General features: G+C 37.3%; 1 protein-coding gene across 1 annotated transcript; it reads right to left on the reverse strand.

The window, feature by feature from the left end:
- Positions 1–7,520: 7,520 nt before the first annotated feature.
- LOC144253572 (olfactory receptor 7D4-like) lies at positions 7,521–8,459 on the reverse strand. The gene has a single exon (XM_077795800.1). The coding sequence runs from the start codon at positions 8,457–8,459 to the stop codon at positions 7,521–7,523; it is 939 nt and encodes a 312-aa protein (XP_077651926.1).
- Between the last annotated feature and the right edge of the window lie 7,693 nt (positions 8,460–16,152).

Raw genomic sequence — 16,152 nt, forward strand, 5'->3', positions numbered from 1 at the left:
GGCATCTCAAGTGCTGAATTCTCAGAGCTCCTGATTAGATAAATTGTGCTATTGTCTTTCTGGTCTCTAAACATTTAAACTCCTTTGGGGTAAAAAGAAGATTGCAGAATGGAAAATTTTCATTCAATTTCTTTACTATGTAGGAAGCACTGGGATGAGATAGCTTTATTTTCTCTAAGGAGAAACTGTTTCCCCTCTGGTTTGAATTGAAGGTCACCAGAAGTTCTCAAAGGGAAGTCTCATGTCCAGAAGGAGCACTTCCCAGTGTTAGGTGGGAGATAAGGGTGGGAAGAGACCACCTCCTTAGGGCTCTGGGTTCCTCCCAGGGCCCTCACAACACCCCACCTCAAGCTCCTTCCTATGAGGGGACACTGGGTCATCTTGTGGTTCAAAGGTCAAAGGAGGAAGCTAGACTACCACCAGGGGAATTTGGGACCATGCAGGGAAAGTCCCCAAACTTGGAGATACACATTAGACCAAGTTCTCAAATTAAGTGAATTTATTGCTAGTTAACCTGTCATTAGCATTGCAGATTGCTTCTCCCTGTGTATTTGCTGGGGGGGGGAAGAAACTTATGCATGGGCAGCAGAAAAGAAATTATATAGAATTCAGCTGTCAATCAAGATGCCAGTCAACCCCAGATCCACCAGGGGAGAAGGGGGAGAACCAGCACAGCCCAACAAAAGCAGCTCCACTGTGTGGCCTGGGCCTGGAGTTCCCTGGCAGCTCAGCCCCCAGCTCTCCCACGGTGTTCTCCTTTGCTCTCAGTAACCCCTGTCTCCCTGCCAACCTCTCGCACTTCACTCAATTCTTTGCTCACATCAAGAACCTGGAACCAGGATCCTCTAGGGACTCCTTGTGCTGGTAGCACCAGGAACCATCTCTCTGTGACTTGCCTCTCTTGAAACATGTGCTGCAGTTTTCATGGACCATTTTGTGTGCACCATGTTGTGGAGGCAAAAAGGTCCTTTCTTGGTGATTTCTTTTCCGAATTATTTTCAGATTTATTTATTTTTAAAATTATAGATTGAATTGTATATGTTTCAAGTATGCACATATTTTTTAAAATATTTATTTTTCAATTTAAGTTAGACACAATGCGTTAATTTTATTTATTTATTTATTTTTATGTGGTGCTGAGGATTGAACCCAGAGCCTCACTCATGCTAGGTGAGTGGTGTACCACTGAGCCATAACCCCAGCCTCTGTGTACACATATTTTAAATTATTATAAATTATAAAATTACGACATCTGAAGAGTTAACACCTGCATTACCTCCTATTGTTATTGTCTTATATTAAGTACACTGACATCCACTACTTATTTTAAAAAATTGATGCATAGTCATTCACTATAGTCATCCTGATATATAGTTGATCTCTTTAATTTATTCCTCCTATCCATCTGGAATTTGGAATTCTTTGACAAATTTTCCATCTACACATTGGCCTCCCAAATTTACGTATCTTGGGTAAAGTCCATTCTGCTATGTTTATCAGATCATGTTTTTAAAATTCTATGTACAGGGCTGGGGATGTGGCTCAAGCAGTAGCATGCTCGCCTGGCATGCGTGCGGCCTGGGTTCGATCCTCAGAACCACATACAAACAAAGATGTGTCTGCCGATAAGTAAAAAATAAATATTAAAATTCTCTCTCTCTCTCTGTCTCTCTCTCTCTGTCTCTCTCTTTTAAAAAAAATTCTATGTGCAAATCATATCACGTGGTATTGATTCCTCTAGCCTGGTTTAGTTCACATGAAATACATTCTCCAGGGTCACCCATGTTGTTTTAAAATAACAACATTTCTTTTTTTAATTTATTTTTTAGTTTTAGATGGACACAATATCTTCATTTATTTTTATGTGGTGCTAAGGCTCAAACCAGTGCTTCACATGTGTGAGGCAAGCGCTCTACCACTGAGCTATAGCCCCAGCCCCATAACATTTATTTTAATTCATGCTGGAATAGTATTTCATTACATATGCATGCCACATTTTCTTCATCCCCTCATCTGTTGATGGATATTCATGTGGATTTTACAGCTTGGCTGTTGTTATTGGATCAAAACATGGTGTGAAAATACCAAAAGATACTGATTTTATTTCTTCAGGCATATACTTTGTCCTGGGATCAGTGGATCATACGGTAGTTCTATTTTTACTTTTTTTGAAGTAACTTCTTATTGTTTTCTGTAGTATTTGTAGTAATTTATAGTTGTACTAATTTATAATTATACTAATTAATATATGCACCCATGATGTACAAGCATTTCCATCCCCCATGTCCTCCTCAATAATTATCTCTTATCTTTAACAACTTAATCACAACCATTCTAACATGTGAGAAACCAATACAGTGGTTTCTACAGCAAAGAAATAATCCAACTAGTTAGGACACAAACTATGGAATAGGAGAATTTATTTGGAGGCTATTTATTGGACAATAGGTGAATATTCAAGTTACATGGAACATACTGATAAGAGAATAAATAACTTTATTAAAAGTGGACAAAGGACCTGAATAGACATTTCTCAAAAGAAGGCAATAGCCAACAAATATATGAAAAAAATGCTCATTTTCTTTCATCACCAGGGTAATTAATTTAAAATCACAATGAGCTATCACTTCTCACCTGTTAGAATTTGTCTTATTATAAACACAGAAGAAGTGATGATGAATGTATAGAGAAGTGGGATACTTCTGCACACTGTTGGAGAAAATAGAAAAAAGTATGGAGGTTCCCCCCAAATATCAAAGTACTTCCATAAATCTAGCAATTTCCCTACTGTGTATATCCAAATTATCCAAATTCAGTTTTCAAAATATGTGTCCAATCCCATTGTCATGATAGCATTGTTCACAATAGCAAGGTGTAGACTCAACTTAAGCATTCATCATCACAAACAAACATGAACCAGGAATAAGAAGAAGGAAAACCTGTCATTGCCTTCCATTTGGGTGAACATGTATTACCTTATGATAAGAGAAAGGAGCCAGGCATAGAGGAACACATACTAGGTTAAATCTCCAATACAAAAAAAAAAAAAGAAAAAACACAAAAGTTATATTGTACATCATGATGAGTATAGTTAATAAGTTATATTCTGGAAAAAAATGGAAAAACCATCATACAGAATAGACAAAGCAATATTGACCAAGAAAAGTGATGCTGAAGGCATCACAATACCTGATCTCAAATTATACTACAGAGTTATAGTAAGAAAAATAGTATAGAACTGGCAACAAAACAGACATAAAGACCAATGGAATAGAATAGAACATACATATATAAAGGCATCTGATATTTAAGAAAGGTGTCAAAACATGTTTAAAAGATAGCCTTTTTAATGTTAATCATTGTTAGCAATTAGAGAAATACAAATCAAAACCACTCTAAGATTTCATCTCACTCCAGTCAGAATGACAGCTATTATGCATACAAACAACAGTAAGTGTTGGCAAAGATGTGAGGAAAAAGGCACACTCATACATTGTTGGTGAGACTGCAGATTGGTGCGGCCAATATGGAAAGCAATATGGAGATTCCTTGGAAAATTGGGAATGGAACCACCATTTGACCCAGCTATCCCTCTCCTAGGTCTATACACAAAGGACTTAAAAACAGCATACTACAGGGACACAGCCACATCAATGTTTATAGCAGCACAGTTCACAATAGCTAAACTGTGGAACCAACCTAGATGTCCTTCACTAGATGAATGGGTAAAAAAATGTGGCATATATACACAATGGAATATTACCCAGCAATAAAAGAGAATAAAATCATGGCATTTGCAGGTAAATGGATGGAGTTAGAGAAGATAATGCTAAGTGAAGTTAGCCAATCCCAAATAACCAAATGCCAAATGTTTTCTCTGATATAAGGAGGCTGATTCATAGTGGGATAGGGAGAGGGAGCATGGGAGGAATAGATGAACTCTAGATAGGGCAGAGGGGTTGGAGGGGAAGGGCGTTAGAAATGGGGTTAGAAATGATGGTGGAAAGATGATTGTTATTACTAAAGGACATGTTTGAAGACATGAATTAGTGTGAATATACTTTTATACTACCAGAGATATGAAAAATTGTGCTCTATATGTGTAATAAGAATTGTAACACATTCTGCTATCATATATAAATTTTTAAAAAGATAGCCTTTTTAAATTATGGTGACAGGAACTTAGATATGCATATGCAGAAGAATGGAACTAGATCCTTATCTTTCACCTTGCATAAAAGTCACATCAAAGTAACAAAAGACCTAGGAATTAGACCAGAAACTCTGCTAGAAGAAAACATAGCGTTGAATTCCAACATATTGCACAGGCATTGACTGTACCAGGCAACACCCCTAAAATCCAAGAAATAAAACTAGGAAATGATTAAGTGGAATGTCATCAAGTTAAAAAGTTTTTGGCTCAGCCAAGGAAACAATTAGGAGTGTGAAGAAAGAGCCTACATAGAGGAAAACTCTTTGCCAGATATTTCTCTGACTAGGGATTAATAACTAGAATATATAAAGAATTCAAACAACTTAACTCCAAAAAAACACCATAAACTAATTAAAATGGGCAAAAGAACAGACACATCACAAAATAAGAAAGACAAATGACCAAAAAAGGTGTGTAAAAATATTCAATATCCCTAGCAGTAGGTAAAATACAAATGCAAACTACACAGATTGCATGTCATTCCAGTTAGAATGACAATCACCCAAAACATAAATAATAACAAAGGCTGGCAAATATTTGTAGAAAAAATACACTCACACATTGTTGGTGGGGCTGGAAATTAGTACAGCCACTCTGGAAAGCAGGATGGAGATTCCTCACACAACGGGGAATGAAACAACATACCCAGCTGTTCCAATCTTTGGCATATATCCCAAAGATCCTAAAATCAGCAAACAATAGGGACACAGCTACATCAATGTTTAGAGCATCACAATTCACAATAGCCAAGTTATGGAGCCAGTCCAGGTAGCTACCCACAGATGGGTGGATAAAGAAATTGCAGTATACATACAATGGCATTCTATTCAGCTTTAAAGAATAATGAAATTATGACATTTGTTGGTAAATGGATGGAAATGGAGAACATCATGGTAAGTAAAGTAAGCCAGCCTCAGACAGTCAATGTTGAATGCTTTCTTTCATATGTGGAAGTTAGAATATGATAAAGAAAAAAGGGGAATCCCATAAAAATAGAAAGATCAGTGGAGTAGAGGAAGGGCTTTGAGAGGGAGAGAGGAAGGCTGGGAAAAGGGAGGAAGTGGAATAAAATTGACCAAGTTATACTGTGTGTATGTGTGTGTATACATATGTGGATACATATGTGCATATGAATATATCACAGTGAATTACACCTTTATGTGTATCTATGAAGCACCAATTCACAAAATAAATGAATAAAGAGAAGAAAGACCAGGGGTAGAGGAAGGGGAAGAGGGAAGGGGGGAGGGAAAAGGAAGTACTAGGAACTGAACGGGAGCTATTTATATTCCATGCTTTTATGTCGGAATAAAATTCACTATGACATATAACAAAAATACTCTAATAAAAACATTAAACATACAAATGAATTTTATTTGGAAATACTAAAATCAGTTACCATTTGTTGAGTTATTACCAAAGGCTAGACAATATTCTATACCTATAATATATCTGCCCTATTTCTCACCAAATCTCCGGTTTAAGTTTTGTAGTTTTTTTAATTGCAGTAGAAAAAAATGATACAATAAGACCATGTGTGTTCTTCATTTCCTGTGCAACATATTGTATAAATATTATATAGATCATGACTATTGATATTGTACTCAAAAGTTTGTCCCATTGTGTTTGGTCTGGTTTTATCTATCATATACCAAAAGATATGTATATTGAAATTCCCCCCCAAAATAATGGGGAAATAATTACAAAACACTTATCCAGATCAAGTGTCCAGAAAAAAGAAATTATAGGTCAGAAACACAAGCACAAATCATATAATTACAAAATGAGAAGACTTGAAAAGAAGTTTTTCCGCTGACAATATGTAAACTTCCAACAAACTTCTAGAAAGATGCTAATACATCACAGGAAAATGGAAATTAAAGGTAGAATGAGACAGCACTTGAGAACACATTAGGAGATATTTGGTTTATAAAATGAAAATAACAGGTGTGGGCAAGGATATGATGAAATCAGGATCTTTAAACGTTAGAATATAAAATGTACCAGGTAATATTAAAAAGAGCCTGACAATTCCTCAAAAAATTAGATACCCAATTATCATGTGACCCAGTGGTCCTACTTATAGATACATTGGCCAAATTATTTAAAAACAATATAGTCACTTGTCACTTAACTTAACAATGAGGATAGATCTGAGAAAGACATTATAAGGACATTTATGTTCTGTACAAACAAGAGGTGTTCTCACAAAAACTCAGATGGATACAAAATTTGGGGGTAATATCATGCAACGGGACCACTGTCATACATATATGGGGTCTGTCATTATCTGAAATGTCATTATGCAACACTTACCTGTACTCAAACAAATATGTATGCATGCTATCCACAGGATCCCTATTCTTAAGAACTTAACCAAGGAACTTACACCAATAGTCATCATTGGATAAAAGGATAAACAATTTGTGGTGCATAATTACACTGAAATATTAGTCATGAAAAGGAAGAAGAGATAACGAACATTAATCAGTAAAACAGCCAAAAGGAATGAAGAAAGGAAGCAATGTGGGAAGGAAGGAAATATGGAAGAAAGGAAAAAATAGGGGATCACAAAGAATGAAGCCATGTCTCAGCGTTCTCCTAGGCATTTTAACATCATGATTCAGGACCAAGCCAGCTTTCAAAGATTCCCAGATTCCAGGTTCCTTGTCCAAAATCTAATCACTGTTGTTACAGAAGGTAGCACAACAAAGTCAGTAGTCTGTACTCAGTTTCAGGGTCCCATCATACCCCATTCTAATCCAAGCCTCTTTCATTCAGAAACTCTGTGAAAGACAGAAAATGTCTCAAAGAAATATTATCAGAATGAATAAAGTCACACAAGTCAAGTGACAACCACAGTCGTGAAATGATAATCGTTTTCCTTTGATTTGTATGACTTTGTACCAGTTCCTTCAGGAAGAAGAGGTTAAGCACTTTAAGGTAAAGAAGCTTCACATTCAAAAGGAAAATGTGGGGGCAATGAGTGTCGGCATGTGCCATGATAAGGGCTTTAAACATTAAATTAGGATGCTCAGGACAAAAACTGACCCAGGTAGAAGGCATCTTTAGATTAAGAGCCCCATAGATTAAAGACATCTGGGGGGAGAAAACTTACAAAGGATGTACTGATGAAGTGGTTGAGGAGAAACCCATACAAACTCTTATACAAGCAAAGTCAAAGGTGTTTCTGGAATGGAAATAGGAAGAAGCGTATTTTTCAGGGGAGAAAAGAGTCATGCTATGTAAACTCACAGTCTTTGCCTCAGAGACCCAAGCATCCACCTAGTTCTGAGATCAATGTCCCTCAAGGACCAGAGGTTGCTCTGCTGAGGAGTCTCCCCAGGGCCCCCTTCACATCCTTGTTCCTCAGGCTGTAGATGAAGGGGTTCAGCATGGGGGTGACCACAGTGTACATCACTGAAATGACTGTGCTCTTGTTGGAAGAATGGGTCACAGCAGAACTGAGGTAAACCCCAAGTGCCGTTCCATAGAACAAGGAGACCACACAGAGGTGGGACCCACAGGTGGAAAATGCCTTAGACTTGCCCACAGAGGAGGACATCCTCAGTAAGGAGGAGACAATCTGAGAGTAGGAGAAGAGGATCCCAGTGACGGGAAACACGCAGAGGAGTGCTGTGGCTACAAGCAAGACGATGTTATTGATGAGGGTATCAGAATTGGCCACCTTGAGAACCTGTGCTAATTCACAGAAGAAATGTGGGATTTCAGTGCCCACAGAGAAGCTCAGCCTCTTCATCAGTAGAATGTGCAGCAGGGAACTGCAGAAGATGACGAGCCAACACAGCAGCACCAGGAGGACACAGAAGTGAGGGTTCATGATGATCATGTAATTCAGGGGGTGGCAGATGGCCACAAAGCGGTCATAGGCCATCACGGTCAGTAGGAAATTATCCATTCCAGCAAAAAACATAAAAAAATACACCTGAGTGAGGCACTCTGTGTAAGAGATGTCTTTCCTCTGTGCCTGGATGTTCACCAGCATCTTGGGGACCGTGGTCGAGGTGAAACAGATGTCCACAAAAGACAGGTTGGAGAGGAAGAAGTACATGGGGGTGTGGAGGTGGGAGTCACAGAAGATGGCCAGGATGATGAGCAGGTTCCCAAGCACTGTGACCAGGTACATGGACAGGAACAGTCCAAAGAGGATGGGCTGCCATTCGGGATCCTCTGAGAGGCCCAGGAGGAGGAACTGTGATAGAACTGTGTGGTTCTCCACTTCCATGAAGCTGTCTATTCCCCTTGAGAAATCAACAAAAGTTAAAAACAAACAAGCAAAGTTAAAAAGTCTCAAATAAAAACAATACAACTGGATATCAAGTAATCCTCCCTTCACAATGTCACCCTCAGGTGGGTGTCCTTTGGCATGCCTGATTCCTTCCCATAGTGATTCATGTGGCTAAATGGTAACTCACTTCACTTTTGCATGTCTATAACAACCCAGACTTTCTTTAATTCAGCAGAAATCTCTCATTTTATGTCTACTCACCTGTTTTAATTCCCTTTTTAAAATTTAAAATGAAATAACTTAAAATGAGATAATTTTGTTTTGTTATGACCCATCCAGAATATTTGAACAAATTTCATATTTTCCTTGATAATCCCCACATCTCCTTAATTGAAATAGCTCTATAATAATAATAAAGCATGGACTTAGAAGTAATAACAACATTTATTCTATGACTTAGTAATTCATAATAGTGTGATTGCTAAGTTACTACCTATTTTAAACTAAATATACTATTATTATTATTATTATTACTTGTTTTTAAATTTAAAAATTCCTATTCAGTGTAATTCAGAATAAGTGATACCTGTTGTTAGTATTTTTATTATTCTACTTTATGATAATTGTTTTGGATAAGTAGCTCTCCCAACAAGCAGAATAGAGCTTGATCTGCAAAATTCTTGAGTTCTTGAGTGGGACTTCCTGGAGTAGATTTTTGCCTACCCATTTTATTATGTATGGCCTTGAGAAAGTCATCTAAATTCTATTAGTTATGAATGCTTTATCTCTCCAGTAGTAGTAGTAAATATTTCCTATATGATAGGACCAATAAAGAAATGTAATGACATGATGATATAGTTGTTCTATTGTGGTTCCTGAGACATTTGATGAACACTTAAATGTGAACTTCTGTTCTTAACATCACAATACATTTTTCCTGCATGAGTATCATTTAGCAACATCCCCTTAAGTCAGGCAGCCATCAGGATGAAATTATGATCATCATAAATATAACAAATCTGCTGGGCACAGTGGCACACACCTGTCATGCCAGTGGCTCAGGCAGCTGAGGCAGGAGGATCACAGGTTCAAAGCCAGCCCCAGCAGCTTAGCAAGGCCCTGAGCAGCTTAGTGAGACCCTTTCTCAAAATAAAAAAATAAAAGGTCTGAAGGTGTGGCTCAGTGGCTAAGTGTCCCTGAAAACAGAAATTAATTAATTAATTAATTAAAATGCAACAAAATTAAAAAATATAAATACACACCCCCAAAATATAATAGTTATTACCTTAGGATCACTGTACAGCATTCCTAATTAATGGAGATCCTCATGACTCCTACTTTCAGAGAATGCCTGCCTGGTGAACTCTTCCAACGTGAGGAATAAGAATGTGGACCACATAGATAGGAGGAGAAAATAATACTGTTGCGCAATTAAACTCAAACACAATGCATGTGTGAGAGTGTTCTTGCTCTTTCTGCTCTTGGGTAGGTACGTTTTGTGATAAAATAGCTCAGGTAATGGCTAAAATTTTTTCAAGGTGCAGGGACTACAGCTTCAAGGAGTAGGTAAGTCTGGGACATCCCAGTATCCTGATTCTGGAGCAGAGCCCAGGATCCAGGTCCTCCCCACGCCCCCTCCTTGCCCCCCAGCCTCACTGTGACCCACCAGCTCTGAGCGCTAAGGCTGATGCTTTCTCTTCTCCACTCTCTCTCTCCCAGGGAAGCCCACTTGGGTTTTCAAGGAGGCTGCATCTGAGAATCACAGGTGAAGGCCAACAGGGCCATGTTTAAGGCTTCTGTCCTCTCAAGTGTGGAATTCTCAGAGCTCCTAATTAACTAGATTGTTCTATTGTTTCTCCAGATCCAAATAATTCTGCTCCCTTGGAGTATGAAGGAGATAGCAGAATGGAAAAATTTCAGTCAATTTTGTGTTTATCTATGTCCAATCATTTAAGAAATGATTTCCTCCAAGGGAAAACTCACTGATTTTGGTCAGGTTTGAAAGTCACAAGGTGTCCCTAAGGAAGGAGGAATTTCTACAAGGACACAATCCTAGGAACTTCCTATGACATCTCCCTTAAATTGTCTTTGGAGATTGAATGGATCATTGGGGTCCACAATGTTATGAGTGGAAAGAATTCCATCCTTTCCTTTTTCTTAATTATTTTTGTTGTTTTTGAGTTTAATAATTTTTAATGGACAGGATGGTGTTTATTGTGAATGACCTTCTGTTTAGAAACACCACACACTGAAAATCAGTTAAATCTAAGAAATTAACATATACATTACCTCATATTGGTGTCATTTCGTGGTGAGTCATTTAATATCCACTCCAAATTTTTCAAGAATACAAATCATTAGCAAGAGTCACCACACAAGAACACTTCTCTTGAAATTAGTCTTCCTATCTAACTGGACTTTTGTCTCCCGTGACCAGTATTTCTCCCCCAAAACCACCCCCAACTTCTCTAGTTTTCTACTGAGAACAAGTTTGTAAAATTCCATGAGTGAGTAGTGACCTACCTGTCCCTGATTTATCTTTCTTAATATAATATCCTCCAGGTTCATCCAAGTTCTCATAAATGACAGGATTTCCTTTTTTATGCCTAAATACCATCGTGTGTGTGTGTGTGTGTGTGTGTGTGTGTGTGTGTGTGAGAGAGAGAGAGAGAGAGAGAGAGAGAGATACCCTCCTATGTGTGTGTGTGTGTGTGTGTGTGTGTGTGTGTCTGCATGTCTGTCTGTCTGTCTGCACACACAGCACATTTTCTTTATCCTGTATGTATACATAGATGGACTCTTAGGTTGATTCCCAGTCTTGGTTATCATGAATTGTGCCTCAATAAACATGGGAAAGCACATGTGTTTTTGGCATGTTAAATTTATGACCTGTGGACAAATAACCCATGATGAGGTTGCTGCATCATTCAGCGATTCTGTGTTTAACTTTCTGAGGGACCTCTGTGTTCCTAGCTACTTTGTTGATTGCATTGATTTATAACCCCATCAACAGCCTACAGGGCTTTCCTTTTCTCCACATCTCCATCAACAGTTATCTTCCACCTTTTGATGAAGCCATTGTCACAGGTGTGAGGCGCTGTCTCATACGGGTTTTGATCTGCATTACCTGGATGCCTGGTGATACTGGCATTTTCGTGTCTTCTTTTAAACAAAGTCCACTGAGGTCTTTTTCTATTTTTAAATTGGGTTGTTTGATTTCTAGCCATTGAGTTGCTTTCATTTCTTATAGATTTGGGATATTAACCCTTTATCAGATTCATGATTCGCAAAGTCATCTCCTTGATCTGTTGATTACCTTCGGAGGTGTTGCAGTTTTCATTTTGTCATAGTCCCACTGGTCTCCTTTCACTTTTGTGGGAACTGCTTTTGAGGTCATATTTTAAAACTCAGCACAAACGGATGCCACAGAGCCTTCCCCCTGTTTTCTTCTAGGAGCTTTGTGCTTTCAGTTCTTAAATTCGGGTTTTCACTCCACTTGGTTTGATTTTTTCTCTATAGTATACAAGTCTAGATTTGTTCTTCTTCCTGTGAAATCCAGTTTTCCCAGCACCAGCTTTTGAATACTTTCTGTTTTCATTGTGAACTCTAAGCACTTTTATCAATAATCGGTTGGACTTAAATGGCTGGATTTGTTTCTGGGTCCTCTGCTCTGTTCCATTGATCTGTGCATCTATTTTTATTCAGTAGCATACTACATTTTAAAAGTTATCAAGGCTTTGTATTATGTGTTGAAATCAAGTGATGTGATTAGACTTCCAATTTCATTCCTTTGGCCCCAGATTGCTTTAGTGATTGTGATTTTTAAGAGCATTTAAATATTTTTCTATGGAATTGAGAAATATAATCTGGATTTTGATGGGGATTGCATTAAACTTGCAAATCACTTTAGATATAAGGGACACTTTAACAATATTAATTCTTCTAACACAAGAACATAGCATTTCTCTATTTATTTTTCACTTCCGTGTTTTTCACCCATGTTTTATGCTTTTCAACACAGAGATCTTTCCCCTTTCCTAGAGACCATTTGTACTTATTATTTTATAGTTATTTTTTTCTTGGTTTCTTTCCAGGCACTTCACTGCTACGGTATAGAAACGCTACCAATTGGTGGATATTAGCCTTGTATTCTGTAACTTGACTGGATTCATATATTCATTCTTTCAGTGGATCTCTTGAACTTTCGGCACTTAAAATCTTGTCATCTGCACACAGGATAATTTATCATCCCTCCCTCTCAAATTTTAATGGATTTTCTTTCTTTGTCTTTACTTCCTTCTGGAGGTGTGTTCAGTGGTGGTGGCAAGTGTGGGTATCCATGTATTGGTCTGGAAATGACAGGAAAAGCTTTCACCTCCTCCTGTTCAAATATGTATTACTTATGGTTCGTCTATATTGCATTTCTTGCATTGAGGTACATTCCTTCTGTATCTCATTTTGGGGGGATTTCCATCCTAATGCATGTGAATTTTGTCAAATGCATTTACCTCTATTAAAAATGGTCATGCGGTTTTTGGTCTTTTAGGCTATCATTATCATTTACAATGTAGATTTCATAGACTTCATTCTGCAGTACCTCCTCTTGCCTTAACATCCTCCTCCCATTAATCTCTTTTCTCAACCCCTCCCATTTCCAAAAGAGCACCCTTCTACTTTTTTTTTCCTCTCTAGCTTCTATATATGATTGAAAAACATATAACCCTTGACTTTCCAAATCTGGCATATTTCACTTAACATGATGCTCTTCAGTTCCATTCAAGTCCCTTAAAATGGCTTTATCTCATTCCTCTTTATGACTGAATAAAACTCCATCATGCACCTACATTACATTTTCTTTATCCATTTATCCACAGACAGACACCTACATGATTCCATAACTTGGTTACCGTGAACTGTTGCACTGTACATATCACTATATATGCTGATTTTAGTTCTTTTGAATTTTTTATTGGTTTATTTTAGTTCTTTTAAATAAATTCCAAGACATGGTATAGCTGTGTCCTATGGTGGTTCCATTCATAGATTTTGGGGACTCTGTAGTGATTTCTACAGTGGCTGTGCAAAATTTATATTTTTCCCAACAATGTGCAAGTGTTCCTTTCTCCTTACCTCCAAACCAGTGATTATTGCTATTTGCATTCTTAATGATTGCCATTTTAACTGGAGTGAGATTAAGTAGTAGAGTAGGGTAGAGGAGCAAAGATTTTCTCTCATTCTGAAGATTCTCTCTTCACATTCTTAATTATTTCCCTTGCTGTGTAAAAGCTTTTTCATGGGATGCCATCCTGTTTATTAATTGTTGGTATTATTTCTTCTAGAGCTCTAATGAACCCATATGTTGGAGCACTCAGCCTGTGTTTTCTTCTGGGATTTGCAAAGTCTCTGGTCTAATTCCTAGATCTCCCATTCATTCTGAGTTGACTTTTGTGCAGGTGAGAGATAGGGATCCAGTTTCATTCTTCTATGTACGGATTTCCAGTTTTCCCAGCATCTTTTGTTACAAGGGCTCTTTTGTTTGCCTTTGTCAAGGTCAGATGCCTTTATCTGTCTGGGTTTGTTTCTGTCTTCTTTTCCCTTGGTCTGCATGTATATTCTTAGGCCAGGACCTGGCTGCTTTTGTCATGATAGTCTTGTGATATAATTTGAAGTCAGGTATTGGGATACGTCCAACATTGCTCATTTTGCTCAGAATTGCTTTGGGAATTCTGGGTCTTTTATTCTTCCTTATGAATTTTAGCACTTTTTTGGACACCGTTATACAAGCATGAGCTCTGATTTCCCCCAATTCAGTCCTCAGTACTTCTCTTTTCCCCCTCTCTCATTTCTTCCTTTGTTCCCTTTCCTCTACCTATTGGTTTCTGTTTTATTTTTAATTTATTTAATAGTTTCACTTAAAATTAATGCAGTATAGATATACATAAAGGTAAAATTCAGTGAGGGAGAGGCAGGCGGGGCTGGAAAAGGGAAGAACCGGGGACGGAACTGACCAAACCTTCCTGTGTGCATGTACTTCTTCTTCTGAGAAATGTCCATTGAGTCCTTAGCCCACTTTTAAAGAAGCTGTTTGTTTTCTCACTATTGAGTTGTTTGATTTCCGTCTATTTTCTCTGTTTATCTCTTATCTGGTTATGATCTCCAAGTATATTCTCCCATTCTGGAGACTGTGTTTTCACTCTCTGGGTCAATAATTTTGCTCTGTGGAAATTGCTGGATGGGATGCAACCTCATTTTATTATTTTTGCTTCTGCTGTCAAAATGTTTGCTTATATAAAATAAACATTACCCAAATTCATCATGTAGCTTTGTCCTATTAATCCTTTTAGTACTTTAAGAGTTTCATAGGTCTTTCATTCATTTTGATTTGTGTGCATGTATAGTGTGACGTACAGTCTGATATATCTCTTCTCATATGGAAATCCAATATTCCTAGCACAATTGACTGGAGAGATGATCTCCTCCCACTGCGTGTTAATGTTAAATTGTCAAAATCAATTAACCACAAATTGAACTGTGGTTATGCTTATAGACTTATGTTTTGCCTCTTTATACATTTATGTTTGCATCTTTATACATTTCTATTCTTCTCTGTTTCTTCATTTTATGCTCCTAATATGCTTCATTTTCTTTTTGATGACTTTTGAGGCATAGAGATTCTGATTTTGATAAGTTCCAACATAACTATTTTTTGCTTTATTTCTCATTTGTTTAATGTAGGATGTAAAACTCCATTGCAGAATCTAAGATAATGAAGACATTACTCTGTTTTCTTCTAAGAATTTTAATGATTTTAACCATTACACTAAAACTATTGAACATTTTTGAGTTAATTTTTGTATATGGTGTGCCTTCCAATTAGGGGTCTTCTAGCCAACAAAGCAGGCTTTCAGAAGTGGAGGAGACTTTACCCCAAAACAGGAGTCAAAGAGTTCATCACCACCAGATGTCCCTTAAGAAATGCTCAAGAGAGTTATTCAAGCTGAACGAAAGCCCACTAGTGAGCAAAACAAAAACATATGGAAGCGTATAAAACTCACGAATAAAAGAGTCAAATTCAGAATATTCTAATACCGTCCACAGTGGTATATAAATCACAGAGATTTTTAGTTTGGTATTTAAAAGACTAAACTATGAACATACTAGGAACAATAATATGTTAAGCAAATGAAATAATAAAAGACAGCCTCCATTTATGAACACATCAAATGAACCCATTATTACATATAGTTATAATGCAATAATAAACCAAGACACACAGGAGCAAGCCAGAGAAAGAAAACACACTGGGGGTTAAAATGGAGCAAACTGAGCTTTATGTGTTTGTCAATGTGTTACAATGAACTCCACTATTATATATAAATACAATGCAATAATAAAGAAGACACAAATTGGAAAACTGGTGTATAAAAATGTTCAGTATTGATAATCATCCATTAATGCAACAAAACCACAATGAGAAGTCATCTTGCACCAGTTAGAATTGCTACTCATTATAAAGACCAAAAATAGCTGGCGTTGGTGAGGACTCCCTGAGTACCATTGGCAGAAAAGTAAATTAGTACAGCCATTAGGGAAAACAGTATGAAGATTCATCAAAAAAATTAAAAATAGAATTACCATATGATCCAACAACATCACCAATGCATTTATATACAAATGATATGGAATCAGT

Source organism: Urocitellus parryii, chromosome 3, assembly GCF_045843805.1.
Source record: "Urocitellus parryii isolate mUroPar1 chromosome 3, mUroPar1.hap1, whole genome shotgun sequence".
NCBI lineage: Eukaryota > Metazoa > Chordata > Mammalia > Rodentia > Sciuridae > Urocitellus > Urocitellus parryii.